The sequence below is a fragment of the Myotis daubentonii genome, chromosome 7 (assembly GCF_963259705.1).
Source record: "Myotis daubentonii chromosome 7, mMyoDau2.1, whole genome shotgun sequence".
Taxonomy (NCBI): Eukaryota; Metazoa; Chordata; class Mammalia; order Chiroptera; family Vespertilionidae; genus Myotis; species Myotis daubentonii.
This window is the reverse complement of record NC_081846.1, coordinates 26,227,394-26,250,660: the sequence shown is the minus strand read 5'-3', so window position 1 is coordinate 26,250,660 and position 23,267 is coordinate 26,227,394. Positions and strand designations below refer to the sequence as shown.

Genomic DNA, 23,267 nt, shown 5'->3' with positions numbered 1-23,267 from the left:
TTAATTTGGTTGTCACAATGAGGGGAGTGGGGAACTACTAGCATCTAGTTGGTTTAACCAGAGATAATGCTAACCATCCTATAATACACAGGACAACCCCCAGCCCACAACCTCCCCGCTCCCCCAATGTCAGTAGATCCAATACTGTGAAAGCTTGCTCTAGAACTTCTTTTAACAAATGACTTCCCCAAATAATTTAGATCCCAACCTGCTTAAAAGATGGTGGCTTCTGTAATCAAGGTTAATACCTAAAGTGAATCATGTTGGTTGTTGAAGCCTGCTTTCTTCATCAGTGCCTTGATTACATAGAGAGCACCTCGGTGTCCCATGTGCCATGTTAGATGATGGGGAAGAGTGGTGACAGGACCGACAAGGTCCCTCCCTGCCCCACCTTCAGGTACAAAGAGAGGGGGAGGAGACAAATGCTCTAGTCAGAAGGAATGCACAGATGGAGGGCTGAGGCTGGAAAGGTTCTGCGACCTCCCAAGGGGAGAGTGCATGTCTAGAAGGAAGAAATCCAGCCCAGGGGGCCAACTCACAGGCTGTGGGAGCGGGTTTGCATTTCATTGCAAGAGCTTAGGGAGGCCACTGGAGGGTTTGAAGCAGGTCCCGGTGACAAGGGGCATGGTCAGCCTTTCCTATCGGCAAGGTCACGGGCAGAGCAGACTGTGAGTTGGGTAGAGGAGACCAATGCCCTCTTCCAGGAAGTCTGGTGGCTGGACTGAGGGCAGAGGAGGCGGGAAGAGCAGGCCATGCAGGAGCACTCAGAGGAAGAATGAAAGAGTTCGCAGTGGTTCTAATGGGGCCGGGAAAGGATGAAGGATGGCACCCAGACTTTCTGCTTCGATTCTTGGGTGGATGGGGTGCCCACTCTCTGAGATGCAGAAACGGCAGGAACAATAAGCACAGAGATGAGGAGGCTTTTTTCTCTGATCCTAATATTTCTGTGAAAATGGACAAGGGGACTTTGATATCTTTCTACCCAATCTTTTTTTTTTTTTCCAGAAAAAGAAATTCAAGGTTTTAGAGTCTGCTCTACTTGCTAAAATTCAAGCTATTTTCTCCTGGATTGCCCCTTCTTTTCAGTTACCATTGCAATGGGCTTTCCAGTTATTTCTAAGGGGCTTCCTTGTGCAGTCATCAAGCATTTTCTGTGTTAGATATTTCCTCCATCTAAGCAAATAACACAGTGATGAGCCTCGGCTTACAATCCAGAGTCTACCATTGAGTCTCTCAACCACGGAGACAGGGTTTTTTTATGGGCTTTGTCGTACTGAAACGTTTTAAAAATTGCTTTAGTCTAATCATGCCTTATTTAAGTTTATGCTGCTAGGAAACACTTTTCCTCATTCGTGAGCCTGGCCATGGCTTGGAAAGAACACAAGGAAAATCAGCAGAGCCTGAGGCCATTTCCTAATTCACCCAGTGACCATGAGTCACTTTCTGGTCCCATCACCAGGGCCATGGGGCCCTGCTGCTTCTCCCCCGAGGGCAAGGCCACCTTCCCTGAGGACTTGTGACTAGAGGTGAAACTGTGATAAAGTCACAAACTAACTAGAGCCTTGAACCTCTTCTACAACAAAGAAATGAAGGGAATGGGCCACAGTGGGGAAAAAAAAAGACCACAAGTAAATAGAAAAGGCAGGTTTTTAAATTCCTTTCAATTTTTAGAACTTGGAATCTGGGGACATTTTGCAGTTGAGGGAACTGTTCAGATGGGTTGGTGTGTAAACCCTAAGAGGCTGAGGATAGAGACCAAGGATGCTTCAACCCTCCATGATAATGGTAGTAAGTGGCAGAGTCAGCTTCGAGTGACCCTCAGTCGAAGGTGGAGGAACCTGAGATAGACTCCTCCTTTTTATGCCTCTCAGCAGTCTGAAAGTCAGGGGCTACTATTATACCCATTTTACAGATGCAGATACTAAGGCACAGTGAAGTTATATACCTGTCGAAGTCACACAGTAAATTGGTAGTGGAGCTTGGGTATTAACTTGGGTGGTTTGTCTCAGGAGCCTACAGAAGCTAAGAATTGAGGCTGTCACAAATTATGAAAAGGCACAATTATGCAAAAACATTATTGGTATGTTTTTTAGAAGATTGACATTTCTAGTGGAGTTGCAGGATGGGGAAAGGAATTAAAGTGAATAAAAGATCTGTCATAAGGTACATTTGTTTGCTGACTACAATTTTAAAATAAGGGTTCTTTTTGGTTTGTTGTTTTTACTTTTGATGTTAACAGAGTTATAGATTCCTATCCAGTTATAAAAAAAATAATACAGAGAGATCCCATTTACTGGTCACCTAGTTCCCCCCAAAGTAATACCTTGCATAACTACAGGACACAACAATAAATACCACAGCTAGGAAACTGGCATTGGTACAATCCATCCACCTTATCAGATTTCAGCAGTTTCACATGCATTCATGTGTGTATGTGTTTGTATGTGTATGTGTGTGTGTGTGTGTGTGTATGTACACATCTGTGATGTTTTATCACCTGTATATTGTGTGGCCACCTCCATAGTCAAGACACAGAATAGTTCCATCACAAGGCCCCCTCATGTCACCCTTACAGTCACATCCATCCCTTCCCCTCCCATCTTCCCCAATTTCTTGTAACCTCTAATATATTCTCCATCTCTATAATTTTGTCATTTTAAGACTGTTTTATAAATTGAATCATAGTATGTAACCTTTTGGAATTGACTTTTTTTTCACTCAGTATAATTGCCTTTAGATCCATCCAAGTTGCTGTGTGTATCCATAGTCCATTCCTTTTTATTGCTGGGTAGTGGTCCATGGTGTGAATGTGTCATGATTTGTTTAACCATTCGCCTATTGAAGGACAACTGGATATTTTCCAGTTTGGGGCTATTGCAAATAAAGCTGCTATGAACATTGGCGAATAGATTTTGTGTGAACATGAGTTTTCGTTTCCCTGAGGTAGATGTCCAAGATTGCTAGATCATATGGTTAAGGAACTGCCAAACTGTTTTTGTAGAGTGGCTACACCATTCTACATTCCCACCAGCAATGTGTGATATCCAATTTCTCTGCATCTTCTCCAGCATTTGGTGTTATCATTAGTTTTTATTTTAGCCATTCTGATGGGTGTGTAGTGGTTTTAATTTGCACTTCCCTAATGGCGAATGATGTTGAACATCTTTTCATGGGCTTATTTGCCATCTGTGTACCCTCTTCAGTGAACTGTCAGTCCGTGTCTTTGGACCATTTTCTGATTGGATTGCTGTTTTCTGTTTACTGTTGCATTGTGAGAGTCCTTTGTATTTTCTAGCTACTAGTCTTTGTCAGATAGGTGGGCGGCAATATTTTCCCCTAGCCTGCAGCTTGTCTTTTCATCATCTCTGCAGCCTTTTGTGGAGCAAATATTTGTAATTTTGATGAGGTCTGACTTACCAGTCTTTCCTTTTTTGGGTCATGCTTTTAGTATCATGACTAAGCTAGTTAAAATGGGTTTCACTTCCTGCCTCTTCTAGTGTGCGGTGCCTGGTGGTTGAGGAAGAAGCCGCGGGGCAGGGTGGACATGAGTGTGAATGATTCTTCGGCTTCTGTCTCGTTTGGACTCTGGTGTGTGTCACGATGCGCTGTTTGTCCCCAGACAGAGTGGACCTTGTCTTAGAAAGACCGTAAGGTGGTATAATGTTAAAATGAACACATTTCCAGAATCTGTTTCCAGGCCTCCGTCTGGGACACTGGGCCCTGTCCCCATTCCTCTGCCCCTTTGTCCAGTCATATCCAGCTCATCCTCCGTGTCCACCTGCGTGGCCCTCCTCCAGTGTCCCCCTCGGCGCTGTTGATGTTGTGAGGCAGACCGTCCTTGCTGGGCCGCGTTCTCCTGGGCCTTGCAGGATGTTGAGCAGCATCCCGGTCTCTGCTCACTAGACAGTAGCATCCTCCCACCAGTTGTGACAACCCAAAATGTCTCCAGATGTTGCCAGATGTTCCCTGAGGGACGAACCTGCCCTGGTGAGAAGCCAGGCTCTAGACCATCCGCTCCAGGAGTGTGGGGCCGAGTCCACTTTTGTGCACGCTCCCACCTCAGCACCGTGCCTGACCCATGGGTGCTCCACTAGGATTTGTGAAATAGATAAATGGGCAAACTGTACCTACCACCCAGCAGTGTTTCACATGGCAGCCTTGGAAATAGCACCCCGATTTCAAAAGAACCAAGTGAGTTTAATTGTGAATTCAGCCCTAGAAATGCTGGTCCCTGTCGACACAGTAGAATATTGGTGCCCTCGACCTTCTTCTGCCTGGCCGATGGGGGAGGCTCCCTGAGTCTGGAGTTCCTGCCTGATAAAGCCCACATCCTCCCCTTAACTGCCAAGCAAGGGCCCTCCCCACCTAGAGGAAGAACCTCCGTCATGCACAGGCTCCCACCGACTCCCAGCTCTCCTTCTGAGAAAAGGAGGGCATCGCAGCAGGCAGAAGGGGACCTCCCGCAGGTGGCATTTTGGAGATGTTGGCACAGGGTGATAGTCAGCCTTCACCTGCTGAGTGTCCTTCCTCTGTCGCTGGGCCTTGCCCTCTTTTCACCAGGGAAGGGAGGAAAGTAGGATTGGGGCTCAGTTTTGCTTAACTAATTAGTTCAGAAAGTTCCCAGGGAGTAAGTACAGTGGACGTAAGAATAATGGAGGGTATATGAGCATGTTTGGGGTTTTCTCTTTATACCTGGCATTTCTGTTCCCTGAACCTGAGTGATAAAGCTAGCTTTGGTTCAGAAAACAAAAACAAAGCCATGGTGGGGCTGGGAGAGCAACCAGGTGGTGGGAGGGGAGCAGGGCCCACAGGAGGTGATGACTGGTTGTGTCAGCCGTTCCCTGCTGCTGCTGCTGCTTTATGGGAAGGATGTCAGCGGTGCAGGAGGATCCGCAGCCTCCGGAGGCTGGGCCAGGCTTCCTCCTGCGAGGAACAGCTGTCTGACGAGGGGCCTGGTGTGGACAAACACCCGCCCTGATGCTCCGCACAAGAAGCTCCGGGTAGCGCAGGCATCCCCACCTCTTCCAACAGGCTGTCCAGGAGCCTGATTTGATAAGGGGGGCTGACGCTCAGAGCTTTCATTACTCGTCACTAAACCCTCCCTTCTGGGAGCCACTAAGGGGAATGGGCTGGATTCCTTCCTCTCCCACATAGAGAAGCCTTGGGTGGAAATTCCAGGGGGAGCCATGGTGACAGTTGGCATCAATGCAGTAGCTGCTTTGACAAGAAGCAGTGTGTGACTTCAGACTGGAGCCTGGATTCTAAAGTAAGGAAAGTCCATGGGACCTCCGTGTGCCACCTGGGGGGAGAGTTGGTATGTGCACCTTCCTGTGGGCCAGCGGGGTTTCTCATCCTTGGCACTTGGCACTGACGGACGTTTTGGGCCAGATAATTCCCTGTGGTGAGGAGCTGTCTTGTGCATCGTGGGATGTTCAGCAACAACCCTGACCTCAACCCACAGGATGCCAGTGGCACTCCCTCCCAGGTATGGCAACCAGAACGTCTGCAGACATCGCCAAATGCCCCCTGGGGGCCGCGGAGCCCCCTCCGAGCTGAAAACCACTGCACTGGAGTAACAAACATTCTGTTCCATTCTTGTTCCTTGTAAAGCTGTGGTCACTTGTTTACTCCGAGACACTGGTGATGTAAGCACAGGACAGAGAGGTAGAAAGAAGGCAGTGTTTCCTCACTTCTGCTTCGGTCAACCCTTTAAACTCCATCACAAGAAGCAGTGTGACATACCAGCTAAGAGTCCATTCAGACATCTCTTCACCTTGTACGATCTGTATGGTCTGGGCAGGTTATTTAATTTTTCCGGACCTCTGTTTTCAACATCTTTAGCATCTAAATACTCATGCCTACATCTTAAGTCGAGGGTTCAGCTAGATGTTGAATATATAAAGCGCCAGGTACAGGGTCTGGCACATGGTAGACATTCCATAAACGGTGGCCATTAATTTTGAGTACTTGAGAATGCATTCCACAAGTTTTAAGCAAGTTGGGATTTTTTAAGTTAGCAATAAAAATTGCTGCTGCTTAAAATAAGAATGAAATCAGTTCATTTCCACTGAACTACAATTTATTTCATAAACATTATTGAGTTTCTACTACATACCAGATACTCTGCTAAACTCAGGGCATAAAAAAAATGAATGAACTATAATCCTTGCCATTAAACATCTAGTGTGTAGATGTAGTCACATGAATGGTTCCAGTCATGTGCATCAAAATAGAACCACCACTTACTGAAAAAAAACTCAATGTGGAGTGGTCTGTGGGTTGTAAGGGGTGTAACATTCATTTTACTGTATATAAAGGGCTCTCACTATATTATTTCTCAACTCTCTGTTTTTCCAGCAACTGCACTTTTTATTCCAGTTTTTATGATTCTGTTATTGAACCACGGTTCTTGTGCTCTGTAGCCTTTTCTGCTCCTCCTTGCTACACATTTCAGCTGATCTGAGTTCCTGCTGCTGTGTTTTTATAACCAGAAAAGGGCTGCTTGTTTTAAGTAATGTGTTCATTGTATATATTTTGTAAAACATCCAGAACAGTATAAAGAATAATAAATTATATTCATATTTCCACCATCCGAACTAAATATAGAGATAATATCTTATATCCATATTTCTAGACTTTTTTGTGCCTGTGTAGAATTTTTGCATAGTTAATTATAGCATAGCTTTCTTTTCAATTAAGATATATGCAGAATATATTACCATATATTTGTGATATTGTGTTAGAGGGATGTCATGAACTGACCCTTACTGTTGGATGTCAGAGGTCATGGTCTCCCAGAGGAATTGCTGAGCCAAGAATAAAGTGCAAACCATTCATTGAGGAACAGTTCCCAGGTGACAGAGTAAGAGAGTGGGGGAGTAGGTATTAGAAAGGGGATCAGCCAATCAAGTGGGGGGATATCAAGTGAAGGCCCACACTCAGCCTGATCCTGGAGAGTTCTGTGCCACCTTGAGGCAAAGAAGCTGGGCTCTCAGACTCCCGGACCAGTAGTCAGTCAGTGGCTGTTGGCCTCTGGGGTAGAGGAATGGTATGTGTCAACTCCCAGCCACCTAAAGTCCACCAAGAAAATGGGCTGCAACTCCCAGTAGCAATTCTCCTAAGGTGACAGGTGCAAATTATTGGTGTCAGAACACCCAGAAGCTAGAGGAGAAGTGCACAAAGCTGGTGAAAGATCACCCACAGTGTTCCTTCCCTTGGAAATTGAGGTTGCAACGATAATTGCTATGCAATTACTTATTGCAAAGAATATTGTAATGATTTTGCATCTAGATATAACTATACAGTGAACATGTTTACACCCAAATCTTTTTTTTTGTTACTACCTTAGGGTTGACTTTCTGTTTGTGCTTATGAAACTCCCATGACCACCATTGAAAATTGATTTCTAATATGGTACAAGAGAAAGCTGAGGCCGATAAGGATTGTGAGTTGCCCTGGATCTCTTGGTTAGTTGATAGAATGGGATTTGAACCTTAGGTTAATTTTCCCTGACACTTAGAGGAAAATAGAATAAATGTCTCATAAACTTGCATTTTAAAAGGCAACTAACAAAGCCCAATTACCTTCTTCCTCATAGCTTTCCTCCTCCAGCCCAGTAGAGATTTAAGAATGAATGATAGCCCAACCAGCATGGCGCAGTGGTTGAGCATTGACCTATGAACCAGGAGGTCATGGTTCAATTCCTGGTCAAAGCACATGCCCTGGTTACAGGCTCGATCCCCAGTGTGGGGAGTGCAGGAGGCAGCCGATCAATGATGCTTTCTCATCATTGATGTTTCTATCTCCTTCTCCCTCTCCCATCCTCTCTGAAATCAAGAAATATATATATATATTCTTTATTAAAAAAAGAATGAATGATGGGAGACATCTGTAATACTCTCAACAATAAAGATAAATTAAATAGAAAGAGAGAAATAAATAAATGTGGATAAAAGGCATTTGGATGTCAGTTCAAGTATATTTAATAAAATGCATGCCTCTTCATTGGAGGAACCTTTTAAACATTGTTGCCATACACCTCTGTGGCTGAGCATTTCTTTCCTGAGTCTTTTAAAGTTCATTTTTTCTACATTAATTAGCATCATAGATCAAGTACACACTTTGAGGTCTCTAAGCCTCTCCCCAGTAACCTGAAAGAGCACATTTAAAACCACCAGGCTGCAGTCACTTTGATCAGTTAGTATTTCCTGTTTCTTCTCTGAAGTTTTAAAGATGCTGACTCATTCGGATACCACTCAGTACATTTCCCAAGGTATCAAAATGCACTTTACTTTTGCTTGTTCATCTAACTTTCCGCCTTAAGAGAATGCGGAAGATGTTTGGAAAATGAAGACAGGGTTGGGTGAATGTATCTCAGGGATGTTTGTAGAGGCCTGAGAGACCAGAGTCCTCTGGCCATTCCAGGACCATATTTGAGGCTCAACCTCAATTGTTTGTGCATTAACTCCTGTCACTTTCCCGATCAGCCTTAATCTCTGCAAGTCAACCCCCGAAGGTCTCTAGAATGCCCCTTGCCAGACACCCTGAAGAGTTAGACCTTTGCCTGTTGGTAAGAGTATGGTGAGAAACACTTGGCATGGCTGCTGGGCAGGTCAATCCTACGTAAGGCCACTAAGTCTCAATTTGGCAGCCCGATACCTTTCCTTCACATTTATTTCTTTGAGAAGAAAAACTGTCATGAAAAAAACTGTTGGGGAATCTGATGATTCTCATTTGATCTGATGTACTGTTTTTTCTCTACCTCCTGTAGCCCCTCTAGAAGGAAGAGTTAGCCCAAAGGCAGAATAATACAGGGTTCTAGGTACTAAGAATGAGGATCCTAGAATCACAGAGACCAGAAGGATATCAAAGCCTTTTCAGTGCTTGATGGGGGCAGGGGCTGGTTGGCATGGCCCCCCCCTGCCCCCCCCCCCGAGATAAATTAGGGGACTTTCCTTGTCATACTGTGTGCTAGTTGTTCATTTCAGACACTTGCATTGTTGGCATCCCACTTTTAGGATAAGACTCACTGCCTTCGCATGAGGATTTTCTATTTGATATTCCAGCCCAACTTCAATGCCCAACTCACTCCTGCAGCTTTTCATCATCCAGTGTGCCTCCCCTGGGTGGTATTGCCATGGGAGGCAAAGCAATTCATAAGTAAACAGTCTATCTTTCATGATTTGAACTTCAATATTTGGATATAGTCCAGAGAGTGATGCAAATGCATTTTGGACTTTCCCCATTGGCAATGCCCAGTATTCCCAGAGCTGATTTAGAGTTTATTAGGTGAGCATACTCAGATTGTGGTCTCTAAAGTCTGTCTCCCTCTAAAAGGAAGCAGAGACCCCTAGAAAAGTGGCTGATTCCACCTGGGACAGAAATGGGCAAAATGAGCTGGGAACATCTTGTCAAACCAGGAAACGAATCTAATGAGACTACAGGTCATACGAAAGGTTCAGGAGCCAACCTGAGGAAGCTCATCTTGAACATCAATACGGATAATACAATTTCAGTGGATCGAGGCCCTTAAAATATGTTTAAAAACATGAATTTGTAATTATACTAAGAAAACAAACAAACAAAAAAATCCCTCTGGTTAACTCTAAAAATGCTGGGTAACCAATGTATTGTGTGAGAACAATATAGGGAATGACTCAAGCATTTATCCTGCCTTTGCTGTACACATTGAACCTCTGGATAACCCTGTGATGGGTTATGGAAATTTACTTTTTATAGAAGTGTTCCAACTAATGCAGAGGGAACAGACTTACAATAGCACCATTGGGCAATCCCTAATAAAACAATGCACTTAAGCAATGATTGTGAGTAGCTGCTAAGGTCACGAAAGAAAAAAAAAGAAAGAAAGAAAAATGGCATTGTTTCCTTCTTCCAGCACCAGGTCCAACACCTGAATGAAATATTCCTAACAAAAAAGAAATTTGAATCTGATTAGCCCCTAGAGCAGAGGTAACAAATTTCCTGCAAAGAGCCAAGTAGTGAATGTTTCTGGCTTTGCTGGTCACATAGTCTCTGTTGTAGTGAGGCTTAAATGCAACCACAGACAAATCAAAGTGTGGCCCCATCTTACCCACGAGCATGCAGACCCCTGCTCCGGGTCCACCAATTTACAGGAAGTACAGAAGACACATCACGTGAATGCAGTTAGCAAAATCTAGACTGTGGGAAACTCACCAGGACAAGTAACCTGGTTTCTTCAACCAAAAGTTCCACACAAAAAAATTAAAAATAAAGCATAAAGCAACTAGAGGAAGACTTTTTAAAAGACAGAGACATATCAACCAATTGCAATGTGTGGACCTTATTTAGATCCTAATTCAAATAAATTATTTTTTTTAAAAAGAAGAGAATCAGGGAAATTTGAATACCAACTAGATATTTAACATATAAAAAATTATTAATTTTCAAGTGTGGTAATAATATTATGTGTGTATATATTTAATATATATATATATATATATATATTCCTCAGGTTTAGAGTATGTGTTGGATATTTAAAGTTATATGGTGTCTAGAATTTATTTCAAAACAGCCTTTGATTTTAAAAGAAATAAAATAGGCCATGAGTTGATAATTATTTTATTTGGATATTGGGTACTAGGGGGAGGGGTATTTTATTTTTGCATATATTTGAAATCTTTCATGACATAAAGATTTTAATTATATATATGTATAATAACGTATTGCTTTAGACAGTTTTAGAGAATGAAAGGCATGTAGTACTTTCCATTATTAGTCACCCTTGGGCCGCCTAAAACAGATGTGAGTCATCTGGCTAAGAGTTGGAGCCTGAAGAGTCTTTCTAGTGTTTTTTCTCCCCAAACTGTTTACATCTTATTTGTTATAGTAAATAGAGCTGACAGATATCTCATTAGCTCATATGTCACATATAAAATTTATTTTATTTTGTAAACAAGAATTTATTAGGTTGAAACTAAGGTTCCTTTGTGACTGGCTCTCCTAGTCTCTCATTGGTCAATGGAGTGGCATTCATTCAGGGCAGGGGTCTGGCCACAGTGCTTTCCCAACCTAGAGGGATGTCTTCAGTGATGGTAACAGGGAGTGAAGGGAGCTGAGGCTTATAGGAAAGCAGGCACCCAGCCCTGAGGAGTGGTTGCTGTGCAGGATGTTTGCCTGAGGAATGAGAACTCCGAGTTACTGGAACTCCCATTCATTTTCGTTTTTCCTGAGAATAACTCTAAATCTAGATGGTATGTGACATTTTCTAACTTTTAATTGCTGAAATATTTTTATAACGCCGTGTATTCCAAACCAAACAGCTGGAGCAGCTGCAAGTACCATGGGTCAACCTCTGGTTTGGTATCTACCAATGGTAGGGCCCTGAATAAGACCCTGTGGGCATTAGGATTCTAAAGTCCCATAGCCCTGCTCTCTGTGAGCTTTCAGTCTAGTTGGCAGGGAAAAAAAATACTGGAAAAAACAAAATGAGAGGGCAGATAGGAAATGCTATGGGAATTCCGAAAAGAGCGTGAATAGCCCTATCTGGGCAATCGGGGAAACTCTGGTGCTTAGTAGGTAGAGGGTAAGGGAGAAAAGCAAAGGCCTGGACGTGAGCAAGACCAAGGACTAGCAACAAGACGTACCACCCTGTAAGGGTTGGTAGATTTCACAGGCCAAGATATTGTTCTGAGCAATCAGGTGAAAATATGCAGCAAACAGTTGGAAGTATAGCACTGAAATTCAGCTGAGGATTTGAACTACAGATTGGAGCATCATCTGGTAGAAGTGACGATTGAAGTCATGGGGTCTCTGGGAGTGGTGCTCTGCCTACCATTGACAGGTGGTGCATTTACAGACACAGGGATGCGCCAGGAGTCTGGCATCTGCAAATCTACCAATGGTTATTCACTACGCTAAATCTCATTTAAAACTCAAAGCAGTACCCAGTTATATCAAAAACATTGCCCACACGGAGAAGGAAAGCTTTGGAGGAAGAGAAACCAGAAGTTTGTGGGGAAGGAGAAACCCACATTTGGAAGGACATGCCTATAACCATGGCTTTATTTACAGGTTTATGATCTTCCTCCATTGATGACTTACACTTAATCTTTTTCTTTACTGTTATGAAAAGAATACTCAAGAAATGGAAACATGGATGCTATGTAATACAGTTGAGCAACATCTTTATTCTTTCTCTCTTACTTGAAAGTTTAAAGTGTAATTTCTTTTAAAAATAAACAAGAGGTTACTATTGAGAATCTTCCCATAATGAGAATCTCCTTGTCCTCTAGAGGCTAAGAATTTCAAAGCCTGAACTTCAACCAGTTATTCCATGTAAAAGATTGTCTATTTGGACATGAATAGGGATCTGTAGTAGGAATTTTATAAGCCTAAAGTATTCGTGCATCAATATCCACTCTCCTGGCTACAGAACTTTGGAGAGAAGTAAAAGCTTGGTCTCAGACATGTACATATGCCAGGTGAGTTCAGACGAGTGAGCATTTAGCCTAGGAAACAGAGGCCAAGAAGTGATGCCCAGAATATCAATCAAAAATAGCTCTGATTCCAAGTTCTGCGCGGCTCTGACACTGTCCTGCTGCACTGTCATCTCCCAGAAGTCCCAAATCCAAGAAACCAAGCAAAACACCGATGGCAGCCTTCCCCCACTTCATAATGGAACTGTTCCTTTAGAAAAAAATTCGTAACCAAGCAAAATGATGCTAAATAAGATGGCAATTTATTCGGAAGATTGTCTTTGTCAACTCTGAGACGTTGGAGCTGTTAAATTTCCATCTGTTACTGATCCTTTATACCCGTTTTACAATCTTCTACAGAAATCCATAACATTTAAGTGAATCAACTGTAAGCAAGAAGGGGCAAACCCAATTTGATGTCCTTTATGAGCGTGCAGATTCAAACATTTATTCCAATTTTGCTAATCCAGGAGGATTTCTTTGGGAGGCTTGGGTGTATAAATTCGATGGCGTGCTGAAGGTGGAAGCCAGAATAGATTACAATGCAGGGGTCAACAATTTAGATTGATGAAGTTGGCGCCAGTCACCGAATTTGGCCATTTGTAACCAAGATTGTACAAACTGTTTTATACTTAGCATGGGTTTTGTTGTAAATGTTTCCCTCCATGCCCCGCGTGGTTCAGCGTTCAGGATCTGGAAGAGGAGCCTCACACAAATGAAAAAGAAAAGACACGAGATAATTTGGGAATATCAGGGGACCAGGCGGGTGAGTCCCACTCAGGAGGAAGGACTTCCCCTGTGCTCAGGCCACCAACCTTTTATAGTGAGAGGTAAACAGGGCAGTGGTCACCATAGTTACACAGTTCTTGTGAGTTTCACTTGTTTTGACCATAGTTACACTTCCTGCACTTCCCTCAGCCCATTAGCTTCCCAGATAAGATCTAGAGACTATTATAAGGTCAAGCCTAATTATGCTAAGAGGACTGTGCCCTCTAAGCTGGGACTTGTTTGTGACTTTGCCATCAGTTCCCCACAGGGTTTTAGTCTACTTCATTTTAAAGGGGAAATTTATCACCAGAAAAGAAAGAAAAAAAGAAAAGAAAAGAAGAGAAGAGAAGAGAAGAGAAAGAGAAAGAAAAATGAAGGAAGGAAGGAAGGAAGGAAGGAAGGAAGGAAGGAAGGAAGGAAGGAAGGAAGGAAGGAAGGAAGGAAGAAAGAAAGAAAGAAAGAAAGAAAGAAAGAAAGAAAGAAAGAAAGAAAGAAAGAAAGAGAAAGAAAGATAGGAGGGAGGGAGGGAGGAAGAAGGAAAGAAAGAAAAAGAAAGAAAGAAAGAAAGAAAGAAAGAAAGAAAGAAAGAAAGAAAGAGAAAAAAGGGAGGGAGGGAGGGAGACAAAGTGTCTAATTTTTAGATAAAAGGAGCAAAGCTTCCATAATCAGGATTTGGAAGCTCCCCGATGTCCAACAGGCGGAGGGAAACTCGGGATTGTAGTGGTGTTAGAGCCAGTCCTAGGAGCCAAAGTCAAAGTAGGCCACTCTGGCCATAGGGAAGCCCCCAGAAGGAGCGTATGTAGGTCAGTTCGCTGTTTTGAATGTAGACAGGCTGCCTTTCTGCAATTATTTTACTGTGAAGCTCTGAAGAAACTCTGAATGCTCTAAATTTTTTAAAATGTGTGAAAAAAATTGCAACATCACCTTGAATGATGGCCTTGGTGTTCACCTTGTGGCCCTATGTGTGGGGGTGGTAGGCGGGATCTCTGGCTGCCAGCCCTCTCCCACCCCAAAGAATTTACCCTCCTTGGAAAGTTTTGGGCGCTAACAGTGACTCAACACAATCATTTTCCCAGTCACACTCAATAAATATGATTTTGATGCCATGAAAAATAATTAGAAAAACAGGAAGTATGTAAGCCAGCAGGTTTGATCCCACATGTATTTATTGACCATCTACTATGATCTAGAGGTGAAGGAGACACATGCATAGAAAGGAAAGTGAGGAAACACCAAATGCTGGTTTGCCTAATGCTGCCCTAATTTATTCCTTCCTTCCTTCCCTCCCCTCCCTTCCCTCCCCTCCCTTCCTTCCTTCCTTCCTTCCTTCCTTCCTTCCTTCCTTCCTTCCTTCCTTTCTTTCTTTCTTTCTTTCTTCTTTCTTTCTTTCTTCCTTCCTCTCTCTCTCTCTCTCTCTCTCTCTCTCTCTCTCTCTCTCTCTCTCTCCCTTTCTTTCTTTCTTTCTTTCTTTCTTTCTTTCTTTCTTTCTTTCTTTCTTTCTTTCTTTCTTCTCTCTATCTCTAAAGCTCTTTTTAGCTCTAAGACTTTATTTTTATTTTTCAGTTACAGTTTACATTCACTATTATTCTGCATAGTGGTTAGAAAATCGTGTGTTTTATAGTGTGGTCCCTTCCCTCCAATATTTTAAGTACCCACCTGGCCCAATGCATAGTTATTACAATGTTATTGACTACCAGTATATTCCCTGTGCTGTGATTTACATCTCTGTGACTGTTCTATTGGTACTTGGTAGTTAATTCTTTCATCCAGCCCCCCAACCTCCCTTCCCTCTGGCAAACATCAGTCTGTTTTCTGTATCTGTGAGTCTGTCTCAGTTTTTTTGTTTGTTTATTTCTTTTCATCATCAAAGATATTTTTTCATAGATTTTTAGGGAGATTGGGAGGGAGGGGGAAAGACAGAGAGAGAGAGAAACATCCATGTGAGAGAGACACATTGATTGTTTGCCTCCTGCATGCACCCCGACCAGGGCCAGGGCTCGAGCCTGCAATCAAGGCACATGCCCTTGACTGGGAATGGAACCTGGGACCCTTCAGCCCGTGGGCCAACACTCTGTCCACTGAGCCAAACCGGCTAGGGCGAGTCTGTTTCTGTTTTATTTTTTGTTTATTTGGTTCTTTAGTTTCTACATATAAGTGAAGTTGCATGGCATTTGTCTTTCTCTGACTTATTTCACTTAGTATAATGCCCTCTAGATTCATCCATGCTGTTGCAAAAGGTAGGATTTTATTCTTTTTTATGGCGAGTAATATTCCATTGTCTTCATGTGCCGAGCTGTTTTATCCACTCGTCTACTGATGGGCCCAGTGCCCCTTCTTTTCCCTGGAGCACAGAGACGTAACTTCCCCTTCACTCCTGGCACCTATCTCCTAAGAGGCTCCCCTCTGTCTTGTTCTCTGCAGACACTCCCCACCTCCTCGTGGGAGCTTGTGCTTAGCAGGAGCTTCGTCCAGAGGGAGGAAACAAATTAGCCATATCACGATTTTTGCTTTTGTTTTACTGGCTGCCACTTTGAGGTTCTTATTGAGTGAAAGTATTTGCTTTTCCATAAACATATGTACCACTCCTCATTTTTCACGGCACAAGAGAGCTCAGTAAAGGGTAATCAAGAAAGAAAGCACATTAATAAAATCACCATCATTGAGAATATCCATGTAATAAAATCACCGTATCGAGAAGACCTGCCCCATTGTAGATTTAAGGATGTCCCTTAAATTTATTTTAATCCGCAATTCTTTAATTAAGAAAGGCATATGTTCATGTGAGGAAATCAGGTATACGGTATGTAGTTATATGATAATCACAGCCATGTGAGTGGTTTCTTCCTTAGAATGAAATCCAAGAGCCGGATCAGGCTCTGCAGGCCCCTCAGGACCTGCCCCTCCTTCTTTTCACCTCCTCCAAGTTCTCTATGTCTCAGTCACCCCTACCTCCACCACCAGGTGTGTTCCCACCTCAGGGCCTTTGCCCTGCCATCCGCCTGCCTGACAGGCCCTACCCTCCCTGCTCATTGCCCTACTGGGTCTCCCATCGTTTAGGCTTCGCCACCTGGGTTCCCTCTGCAGAGGAGGCTCTTCGGATAACTGCTCTGTCTAATGTGGCCCGCACCAGCCTGTCATTTTCTGGCGTCACTGTTTTCTCGTCCCTGCCCTGATCCCTCTCTGACTCCTTTATTGCTTCCTGGTTTATTTTCTGTCTCCCTCTGGAATGGAAACTCCATGAGAGCAGGGGTCTTGCCGACCTTTTTTACAATTGAATGCCCAGCGCTTAGACGAGGGCCTGACACACAGCCAGCACTCAGTAAATGTTGGTTTAGTTGGGTGGACAGTGGCTATGAGTAATAAATAACAATTAGAATAGTGTCTGGCGCTTAGTTGGGACGCACCAAGCAGAAGTTCCCTTCTTGTCCCCTCCCATCCCCCTAACAACATACACTCAAAACCAATGTAATCTGTGCTGTTCTCCTTAACTTTATTAAGAAGGTATTCAGTTATGCTGGGTAAGGTAAATCACATCAGGTTGAGCACAAAGTAGTCCCCAAAGTGCCCATTTCAGTAGCATTTAAATGATCTTTTTCTAATCTAATTTTCAGGTTGGCCTTGCCAGCAGGAACCATGTCTTGGCATTTCCCCCTCTTCCTCGTGGTCACAGTGACTTTGCCCTCCGTGTGCCTCCAGTTTAATCCTCAGCCTCTGGAGGAACTAGGCTCTGACATAGGGATCCAAGTTTTCCACCAGATTGTCAAGTCCCGGCCTCAGGACAACATCGTCATCTCCCCCCATGGGATCGCGTCTGTGCTGGGGATGCTGCAGCTGGGAGCTGATGGCCGAACCAAGGCGCAGCTCACCTCCGTGATGCGATACGGCGTGAAAGGTGAGTGCTGTGGGCTCTGGCCGCAGGGCCTGACTGGAGTCTGGGGATCCCTTGCTGGGTCTTCTCTGAAAGCCCCAGAAGCCAGCAGAGTAGCCCCGGTGCCATCTGGGGCTTAAGCCCTCTGCTCTAAAGCACAGGTGCCGCGGTGCTGGAAGTTAGGAGAGCTGGATTCTAGCCCGTAGCTGTGGGGCTTTGGGTCAAACCCTCGATCTCTCAGTTTTCTCATCTCTGGAGAGAAACTGCCCATCCCCCCCATCTTCATGGGGTACAGGGCTAAAAATGCCTTATGGCTGTGAATGCACTTTTAAAAATGTCAGCTGGACAATTCACCATAGCTAAGATTTGGAAACAGCCTAAGTGCCCATCAGCAGATGAATGGATTAGAAAACTGTGGTACATCTACACAATGGAATACTATGCTGCGGTAAAAAAAAAGAAAGGAACTCTTGCCTTTTGCAACAGCATGGATGGAACTGGAGAGCATTATGCTAAGGGAAATAAGCCAGTCAGAGAAAGATAAATACCACATGATCTCACTCATTTGTGGATTATAGAGAACAACATAGACTGATGAAAAGGGACAGACCCAAAGACTGAGAAACAGCGATCAGGCTATCAATCCCCAGAAGGAAAGTAGGGGAGGGCGGGGGTAAGGGGAAGAGATCAACCGAAGGACTTGTATACATGTATATAAGCCAAACCAATGGACATGGACAACAGGGGGATGGGAGCATGAGTGTGCGGGGTAGGGGGTGGGGAGGGGGATGTTGGGGGTTAATGGGGGGGATGAGGACACATTTGTAATACCTTAACTAATAATAAAATATATATATATAAATGTCAGCTGGGAAGGTGGGTTGTGCGTGGCTGTGGAGGGCAGCACGAGGAGTCTTATGGTGATGGGACCCTTCTGTGTCTTGACTGGGGTGATGGACACATGAATCTACCTGGGGGATAAAATTGCATAAAGACACACACACACACACACACACACACACACACTGCCATCGGAATGAGCTCTGTGGACCGTCCCAATGGCAAGTTCCTGGTGGTGGCATTGCCACACATAATGTCACAAATGGAGAAACTGGGTGAAAGGTATGTGGGACCACCCTATTCACTGTTTTGCAACTTCCTGTGAAGTTATACTTATTTCAAAATAAAAGGCTCCCAAAATTTTTTTTTAAGTGAGGCCCAGTTCTTGGAAAAAGCATAGTTTTCTTTACCTGTTTTGAACGACGGACTTAAACCTAACCTAGAGCTCCTCTGTCCCAGCGCTGTCGTTTTGCCTTATCTCGGGTTTTCTCACAAGGTTACCTGCCTCCTCCACGCTGCCGGGGGCCAGGTACAGGGCCAGCTGCAGAGCCTTCCAGGCAAGTGACCTGAGCCAGTCACTTCTCACAGCGTAGTGACTTTACTGGGAAGTGACCGTTTTCCCTTCCCCTGCTCCTCACCCTCTGCTGGCTTTGACTGAGTTGACGCCTTCAGCTGGAGAGGAAGATGAGTGAGGTGGGGTTTGTGCACTTCGGGTCCCGTTGGCGATGGTCTCGGTGTGGCCTCCAGCGCTCCCAGTACCGAATGCCTCACCCCCTGCCAGTGACACAGCGTTAACCTTCTGCACGAGTTTGCAGTTTGTTCACCTGCCGGAGCAGGGAAAGAATAATACTTGGGACACACTGTTCTGCCCCTCGCCCGGGAGTTCGGGGACTCTTGGTGGCTTAGAACTTCACAGTGAGTCACGGCTAGAATTTAGGGCCTTCCCCAGGGCTGTCTGTGTGCCAGTCCAATTCCAAAATAGCAACTGGATTTTGGTTGTTGGTTTTGATGTTAAGCCACACTCATTTTAAACAGTACTTATAAAGTTTTGAGGATATTGGCCTGTGGGCAGCGCCCACCTCCCACCCCCCACCCCACTTTTTCTTCCTCCCAAACCTCTGTGACGTCTGTTGACATGACACACTGAGCCCAGGGAGCCCGGGTGGTTATTCAGGCTCCGCCTTACTTCCGGCTCCGCCTCTGAGAGCTCACAATAGTGACGCTCTCATTGAGGACGAAGGCAGGACTGTGTGGGGCAAAAGAGGAGAGATCTGCTCTGATCTTCTCCCAGCAGGAGACCAGGGCGTGTGGAGGAGGCCTTATGGCTAAACAGGACAGAGCTGGGACGTGGCCTCTGACGTTTGCTGCTCCCTGACTTATGAAATGGGCCAGCCCCCTCCATCCGGTCCTGCCCCACAGAAAGTGTGAGGGGTAGAGTCCTGAGAAACCTGACAAAGGCCATAGGATCACCTCTTCATGGAGCCTGGGCGCCTCTTCCCTGCCCTGGTTTAAAGGGTCAGAAGAAGTGGCTCGGTTGGTTGGGCATCATCCCATGCACCAAGAGTTTGCAGGCTCAATTCCCAGTCAGGCACTGCCCAGGTTGCAGGCTCAATCCCCAGTAGGGGGCGTGCAGGAGGCAGCCAGTCAACGTTGATGTTTCCCTCTCATCGATGTTTCTCTCTCTCCCTCTCCCTTTCTTTCTCTCTAATAAAATCAATAAAAAAATTTTTGTTGAAGAGTCAGAAGAAGAAATGCTCTCAGAGTGACAAGACTTGCAGGGCGTTTTAGGACAGTGTCATTCTGCAGAGTGAGTGAGAAGGATCTATAATACAAGCTCTCTACAGAAACACATTGCATCCTTATAACTTATTCTCCTCCTTCCCATGCTCTAAAACTGAGTGGAGCATGTATGGATGGCTTGTGTAAAATAAAGCTTATGTTGCCATAAAATTAATCCCTTTACTTTTTGAGCTTGATATCAAGTAAAAATCATTGTTCGTGGATGATGGCACATGGCCATTTTTTTTATAGTCTTTCAAATGCTTATTTTATTCTTTTTTTTTTTTCTTCCCAAAATAGAAAAAGGTAATCATGTTGTTAAATCTTTGGCAGGAAAGGAAATAGCAGTCACGATTGTTAAGTGAGAAAGAGAATGGGTTGGGAAGATTCCTTTCATGTATCCCTCCATGGCTACATAATTGAGGCGCCTACCAATCTTCCTGTCCACCTGGTACCAAGAAAGTCCCCCAGGAGAATGAGGTCCACATGGGAAAGGTGTTGAAAATGCCTTCAATGTGCCTGATTCGATGCTCAAAGCATGACCGATTTTTAAGACCTATTAACAGTTGTACTTTATTTAATTACACCCCCCCCCCCTTTTCTTAACACGAGGACACAGAACACTGCTCGTATTATCTTGCTTATACCGTTGTTATTGCCATAAGATAGAAGATACTTTGAAAAATAACTTCTCAAAATTCTTGTGGAAATACTGCCATGCTTTCTCCTTTCCCCTCTAGGAGCTGGTAAAACGTTAAAGAAGATCAACAAGGCCATCGTCTCCAAGAAGAATAAAGATATTGTGACGGTGGCTAATGCAATGTTTGTGAAGAATGGCTCTAAAATCGAAGTGCCTTTTATTACCAGGAACAAAGATGTGTTTCAGTGCGAAGTCCGGAATGTGAACTTTAAGGATCCAGCCTCCGCCTGTGATTCCATCAACGCGTGGGTTAAAAATGAAACCAGGGGTGAGTGGTCACGGCTCCCTGGGCAACATTTTGTATGATTTTACACTTTGTGAATGAAAGCGTGAGTTAGACTCTAAGATCCTAACACGTGTCTGCAAGTCCAGTGGCCTTTCTGTTGGCAAACGCCAAGACCTCACTGGCTGGTCTGTCTTTTCTTTCTGAGCAGGCCCCACAACTCGGGCTGCCTTCCTTCCCTTTTCGTGCCCCTACTCGTGTCCCTTGGGGATTTTTTTCCCCTGTAGCACAGGCAGCAGAGCAGAATACAGCCCTGCAGACCTTCTTCTTTCCTCACTGCATCTCATCCCCAGAAACCTCATGCACTGGCCCTTGTCTGTTTTGAAATTTTTGCTGCTCATTTCTTCCTGCCTTTGTATCTGTTTTCTCCTTTGCCTGGAGTGTCCTTTGCAGCCTTTAATATTCAGGATTGGTCTCTCTCACCTTCCCTGACTCTTGGTTCTGTCATCTCAGGAAGCAGGTGCCTCCTCTCTGAAATCAATAAAAATATATATTTTTAAAAAGGGTAAATAGGTAGGTGGATGGTGAGTGTATTGGAAGACACGTGGATGGACAATGGGTGCATGTTTATGGCAGTTACTGATGGCAGGTACCCCGTGTGCCTCATTGCCTCTAAGCTATGCATTTCTTGCCTTTCTTTATCTTTTCTGTTTATTTTGTTTTCATGTCTCCTTACAATATCTTAGTCCTACCAGTGGCAATCAGAGGTTTTATTTATCTTAGCAAAAAAAAAAAAAAAAAAAGCCTGAAGAGATTTCTTCAGACACTTGGTGAGCACTGACCATACACTGAACACAGAGCTAGGCAGAATTTTAGGAAATGAATGACAGGGTCCTTGTTCTTGCACAATTCGTGGTTCAGTTGGGGGAGACAGACACATTACATTTGTCTGGAACAAAATCCCTCAGTGTCATGGTGGTGCTGAGCACCGGGCTTTATGGAAACTCCTGGGAGATGAGTGGGAGGCTCAGAAAGGTGGACAAGAGGGACCATGGAGCTACGTCTTTAAAGGCAGGTACGGGCTGCACTGGGTGATGTTCCCAGCAAAGGCAAGAAACATTCACTATGGGGGGACCAGCTCTAAGGAGCTTGCTATCGCTGGAGCACAAAGCTCTAACTTCCTTCCCACAGTCTGTTGGCAGAGGCCGGCCTTGTATGAATAATGGCTATTTAAAACATGTATTTTCCTTCAGATCCTAAGGTAAGGCGGCGTTGGTGCCCCCTTGTGGAAGTAGGGAGCAATGGTGAAACTGTCAGGGAAACCTGGGTCTGCTTCTCTCCGGTGATTTCTTTATGTTTGTTTATTGTACACCAGAATCCTCATGCGTTTCATTTAAAAGGACTTAAATCTCTTTTCTGAATTAGACATTGTTGCTTCTTCATAAACTCGTCATTTAATACATTATAACTTGCACTTACATTATGCACTCTTTTTTTTTTTTTTTTTAAACAGGCTGCATTGAACTAATTTTTAATAGCCTTGAGTATTAGTGATCTCTCTTGCACTTGTACACACACACACACACACACACTCAGCTGAATCTTCAAATATGAAGCCAATGAAAAAATCCAAAGTGTGAAGTCCAGGTAGCACTTTGCAGGATCCTGTGGCTTCACGGAGCCTCCCAGAACGTCAGTGGCTGCTCCCTCACTCCTGACACAAGCGGGGTGGACCCTCCCCACATCTTGACGTCTGGCAAAGAGCGTTTTCCTTCAAAATTAGGAGTTCTGGGAGAGAACTCATTTCTTTTCATCTCTCTAATATTAGCACCTAGCTTGATCCCTGACCCATAAATATAGGCAGCGATTTTAACTTCCACTCTTCCTTAACCAGATTACAAACCAATGCTCAACATTTCTAAAAATCTTACGAGAACTTAGGCATTCACCTTTTCTCACACTGTGCAGGATAAAGTGTTCCTTTATTTTGACTGTGATTAAATCAACTCAGTGGTTCAAACAGCCCAACTGCTTATCTTGTGCTGACCAAAACCCCTCACTGGTCATCACACGTGTCCATTATTATAGCCAAAATAGGGAACTTAATTAATAATTAAATACTGTATAGCAGTGATGGCGAACCTATGACACACGTGTCAGAGGTGACATGCAAACTCATTTTTTTGGTTGATTTTTCTTTGTTAAATGGCATTTAAATATATAAATTAAATATCAAAAATGTAAGTCTTTGTTTTACTATGGTTGCAAATATCAAAAAATTTCTATATGTGACATGGCACCAGAGTTAAGTTAGGGTTTTTCAAAATGCTGACACACCGAGCTCAAAAGGTTCGCCATCACTGCTGTATAGCTTATTTGGATGAGTAAATTTTTCTAAAGCATGGGGCTGATAGGGACTAGGTATAAAAGAATTTCTTGATGAAAAGTTCAGTAATCCCTACATAGAGGATCTCTAAAGTCTTTCCCGATCTCTGATTTTTAACTTGTTTTCAGCTTTACTTTTTAGTGAGAAAAAGAATCAGAAAGTACACAAGGGTGATGTAAAAAAATTGCTTTTCTAAGTCATTTAAGAATCCTTTGATTTTCCCATTCTCCTGATCCAGCAGCTGCCTC

The 23,267-nt window shown here is 44.0% G+C and overlaps 1 protein-coding gene across 1 annotated transcript in view; it reads left to right on the top strand.

The window, feature by feature from the left end:
* The window catches only part of SERPINE2 (serpin family E member 2), a 52,004-nt gene that overhangs the window by 16,866 nt on the left and 11,871 nt on the right, over positions 1–23,267 (top strand). Inside the window, exons 2-3 of the mRNA XM_059703326.1 lie at positions 16,835–17,115; positions 20,451–20,678. Of these exons, the coding sequence (XP_059559309.1) occupies positions 16,857–17,115; positions 20,451–20,678 (487 nt within the window). The 5' untranslated portion in view covers positions 16,835–16,856. The remainder of the gene's footprint in view (positions 1–16,834; positions 17,116–20,450; positions 20,679–23,267) is intronic.